The sequence below is a fragment of the Sphaeroforma arctica genome, assembly GCF_001186125.1.
Source record: "Sphaeroforma arctica JP610 unplaced genomic scaffold supercont1.1934, whole genome shotgun sequence".
Lineage (NCBI taxonomy): Eukaryota > Ichthyosporea > Ichthyophonida > Sphaeroforma > Sphaeroforma arctica.
This window is the reverse complement of record NW_014038624.1, coordinates 4,701-10,023: the sequence shown is the minus strand read 5'-3', so window position 1 is coordinate 10,023 and position 5,323 is coordinate 4,701. Positions and strand designations below refer to the sequence as shown.

General features: G+C 37.2%; 1 protein-coding gene across 1 annotated transcript; it reads left to right on the top strand.

Annotated features, from left to right (window-relative positions):
* Window positions 1-573: 573 nt before the first annotated feature.
* Window positions 574-1,042, top strand: SARC_11881 (hypothetical protein; the record flags this gene model as incomplete). The annotated part of the gene is made up of 2 exons (XM_014294025.1): window positions 574-738; window positions 787-1,042. Coding segments are annotated over 2 exons (421 nt in total), but the record flags the coding sequence as incomplete, so codon positions are not given.
* Between the last annotated feature and the right edge of the window lie 4,281 nt (window positions 1,043-5,323).

Here is a 5,323-nt window from a genome sequence, read left to right as displayed (position 1 = left end):
ATATCGATATTTCACGATATATAGAATTTACCTACGCGTTTATTTATTCTAAGGCATTAGTATCGCCTTTATTAGACCGAATCTTACATTAGTGACAGCAACCGACAAAATGCGAGAGGTATTCGAGTCAACGAAAAGGGACTACACAAAGAAAATGCAGAAAACCAACTCAATATCTTTGAGACTCTTCTAGATGCAGACAGCCAGTAAGCAATGAAAGATGTGAATACACCAGCTTACGATAGTAAACCCGTATTCGACATGTTGCACTTTTGTGCAACCAGGTCAGCGTTTATGACCAGGGGCCCCATAGGTGCGGAAAGATTAGTAGGTGCACAAGAAGTCTTAAACTATGAAAGTTCACCAGGGCTATTGCAAATGGTGGGGTACGCTGGATTAGAGTGTATTTAATGGTCAAGAGAGATGATCTAAATTGTCCTGTGATCCAGGACTTAATAGATTATCCTAGAGAGTTTGCCAATGACTGATAGTCTGTGGGGCACCGCACGAGGCAAGATTCAAAGAGATAAATTCAAAAGCACAAAATATATACGCGAAGTACGGCGAGGCCAGATGAATATTCAATCCGCGAAAGACAGCTTGACGGATACCATGGAACATATACTTGATTGCAAACTCCTTATGGGGGATGATATTAGTATCGAAGTGGCCAAATCATCGGGGCCAAAATCAGAATACGAGGTTACAAGCGAAGAAGATCTATCTGAAGCAATACAGGTTTATCGCGTTAGACTTGGAGAGAACCTCTCGCATTACTTTCCACAGAAGCCAAATATTGATACACTAGTTAACTATTATCTCCACCCGCTCCACAAGGATCTAACGTCACCGAGCTTCACATCAGAAACACGAACTACAACACTGGCCGAAATCAAAAGGAAAATAACAAATACATATGTTGCTATATTTGAGGCAAGGTCTAGTCTGGAGAAACACTTGACAGACAAGGCGACAGTTACGACGGAACAATCAACAGAATCTGGTGAGTCTACAGAATCATGTACGCCTAATAAGCCTACAGGTGAAGAAAACAAACAAAAAGCCGATCAAATCCAAAGCTGTATTGCAATCAGGTGAATTGCTGGATACTGTTGATCTTTTAACACTATCCTCCGTCAGTAAACGACGTCGAAAACTAGCGCAATTGAGGCAGGCATCAATGGGCGAAAAGGAGGGGACACCACTTCGTGAGTCGAGTACTGCAGCATTTAGGGTTAAAATACGAAGGGAACTTAATGCATGGGATAATCTGCCTTGTGTTGCACCCAAAGAAACATCTGTTCAGATAGGGAGAGGATTAGGAACCAAGACTGTTAAAAAGCGGATGCACCCAAGCAAATAAGCATTGTAGTGCTGGCATAGTTTGAGATACCAGTTCCCTATCCTGTACGTGGTTGATTTAATATCGTTCAGTGTATTACTAACTTCGTGTCGGTTGGAAAGTATCTTCTCATTGAGCGGAAACGTACAAGATAAAAAGCGAAAGGCATAATTCAAAGGTAAGTATACTCGTGATAATTTTTTTAAAACAGTGTATAAGTGATTAATTACTCTGTTGTATTTAAAAGTAACTGATTTTGAACTTCGAACAGGTTCCACTTTCGCCACAATAAGTTTTGTGAAAGGAAACTCAAGTCTGTTGCCGCCATTGACCGAGATACTGGAAGATTACGAAGATGAAGCAAATGATATTTGAGACAACTATTTAATTTCTGACAGCACACAAGCCTGATGGGGATTAGGGGTGAAATCCGTCGATCCCATTAAGCTTGTGCGACTGCCAATACTTGATAAAGTATCTATTGAAATTAGAATAAATTTATAACCATATGTTTATATACCATAGTGGCGACAGTCTTCATCTGCGATAGTATAACAATAAGTATATAATATAAATAATAATAGGTTTACATTTGCGTATAGACATGTGTCCATGTCTAATTGCATGTATACATACCTATATGCTTGCGTATAGACAAAATAATAAAGGAATCGACATTAGAACACATACCTTGATTATTATCTTTCCTCATAAAATGAGCGCGAAAGCGATTGTTAGTGACTGTATGCGTAAATACATACAGTAAACACATACACATACATATACATGTGCATACATACGTGTACACACATGCGTAAACACATCCACTTAAACACATACACAAACACATTAAAAACATGTAGACCTGTGCATACATAGTTACATACGTGTACACAACTACACACATACAATACTCTAAACCCTAAAACCCGAACCACAAAGGCCATGGAAGAAAATAACTAACTATAAAGCACGGTATGTACTGATAACATACTATGCAGAGTCCATTAAGAGGAAGGGGTGAAAGCTGAGGATCCCTTAATGGATTGCTCTGTATAGTGTTCTGTATTTATTTGTAGAATAAATTGATACAATGCAATATATTAGTATACATTTGAATGATGTCGTATTGTTAGTAAACACATGCGTAAACACATACAGTAAACACATACACATACATATACATGTGCATACATACGTGTACACACATACGTATACACATACACACATGTACACATGTGCGTACATACGTGTACACACATCCATAAACACACATCCTAATTATCTGAATTTTTGACCACCAATTTCATAGTAAAATCACTAATACAAATTGTATTGTTGCCATTATGCCTACTATCAATTGAATTGGTGGTTAACGAAAACCCACACATACAGTGATCAATTTGCTTTTATACTCATAATACTGATCCCAGAGTGCTGTAATCAACCAAAACTAATAAAAGTATGTGGATGGTCACACACCTTGTATTATGGGCGGTTACGATGAATATTTAGTGGTGTCAGTCGGATTCAACAGTATTGTGAAACAAATTCAAGCTAAATGATTCAGTCCAACTTATGGCAGATTATCGTGACATAGCACTTATTATATGTTATGCAATCGTCATGTCCTATAATTCTGTATACGTTACAAGCAAGGTCACATTAGTAGACACAACAATTTATAGACTATTTGGGGACACATGAAAGCGTCAGCAAGTCAAAACGCATGTTGAGGCTACCTTCATTTGACTACGGAAAATATTGAAAGTATTCAACTTGGTATATCACTTTTTTAAGAATGAAAATTGTATAGAAATTTAGTGGTCAAAATTATATTTATTGGCCAACACATTTTGGCAACGTGATTACGTGATCGTCAAAACAGCGATACAACGGGGGAATATATTACGGATCATTACATTATATATGTTGTCATTCACAGACTCATCACTCATAGTATCAATCAATTATCATGCCACCACAGTGTAGTGTTTTAACGTGTAAAGGCAGAACCCATCTAGTGAGATTCCCGACAAATACTGAAGTACGCCAGAAATGGGTTAAAAAGCTACGAGAGAATGTCGAGTATTCCCGAAAATTACTAGCTTTTCCAAACTATTTCAGGAACAGACGATAGATATGCGTATCTCACTTCCGATCTTATACGCTAAGCGTACCCCACGTGGTGTAATCAAGTTCCAAAAGAATGCGCTACCTCAACTAAATTTATCAGCTGACTGTGACAACATCAACGAGCATACCAATGAAGTTGCGAATTCGACGACAACTCTACGAAGTCCCGCTGCTGGTCACACTTTTCGAACTTTGGAGGATGTTGTAAGATGGTTTGGTGCATACTATGCCAATACGAGCTGGAAACTGATGCATGACAGTGAGGTCCAGTTGGGCTTTGTGGTCGATTTCTATTTAAAGGAAATCCTATGACAGCACCTCTGTATATCGAAAGTGTGGTCATCGTAAATGAGGAACCACTACAAGTAAGATAATGTAAAAGCAGAAAAACCAACATCGAGCAGGACAGCAACTATGATGAGGAAACGTACATGGAAAGTACCACTGAATTTCATGCCAAAATTGTGGTAAGAAACCCTTTTCGTACTTCTTGTAAGATTCGGTCTATTAAGGCGATACTAATGCCTTAGAATAAATAAACGCGTAGGTGAATTCTAAGTATCGTGTAAATATCAAAGTAAATAAACGAAATGAGACATTTAGTAAAGTTAGGTATGCCTCGTGAAAACAGCAATACTCTGAGGGATTGTGAGGCTGAGACATTGTCTATATATAATCCTCTCAGTACAAAATTTCTTGATGTCCTTTGTTATTGTCTTAACCAATAACTTGCCATTATCAAGAATTACCGACTTAGCCTTCATCAGACTGGCACATCTGGTTGGCTCATCGGAGGATCAACTAGGTAACGTTAATAGTCCCTAGAAACCTATATTCGGTTGAGCTATCTCGCTACCGAAGTATTCAGATATAAGTAAAGTTGGAAAGTAAATATAGTTCTATAAATAGAACTAGACCAACTCTTATGTTTGGTATTTTACTGAGGCCTTTTAATGGCCTCGTCCAAATATCTGATAAGTAAAATGTAAAAGGTATGAATTAATAAAATAATTAAAAACCATTTAGGAAACTTAAGTTCCTCGTGCTATTAAAAGTACATATTAGGTAACTTAAGTTCCTCGTACGATTAAGAGTATGTCTATGATTTACGTACTGCTTAAGAGCACGTTAATAACATAGAATCTAATGTGGAGGCCTGGCTTATTACATTCTGAAGTACTTATCGAGGTTTTCGATAAGAACTACGATCAACTACATCCCATAACAATTCAGAATCGTCGTCCGATGACAAGATGTATGTTAAGTTAAATTCATAAGTAAACTCTATACTCGTGTAATAATTATATTATAATTTATAATCTTAAATAAACACAAAATATGGCATCTGTGTGTATGTGTGCATGTGTATGATTTATGTGTACACACACGTGCTTTTGCGCTATGTGCAATTTTTTTTTGCTGTATGCCCCGCATGTCTGCCCTTGCTATTGTTTCCATAGGTGCAGTGAGACACCGATTTTGAACCGATGAACTCCGCCGATTCAAATACAATGTCGAACCGCACATAAAGAGACAATAGCAAGGGCAAACATGCGCGTCATACAACAGAAATTAAATATATGGCACAAAAGCACGTGTGTACACATAAATAATAGTTGGCACATACTGTTACACAAACTATACAAACACATACTGATCGTAAAATATTTTGTGTAAATCACTCAAATAAGAATTGAAATTCATTGATGATACCTGTTGTTGAATATCAGTTGATCTTTGAGACATTAATTAGGATGTGGGATGATGTGTGTACGAATATTTACACCCAACATATGATAGGATACTGTCGTTTCCATAATGATATATATATACATACATATATAT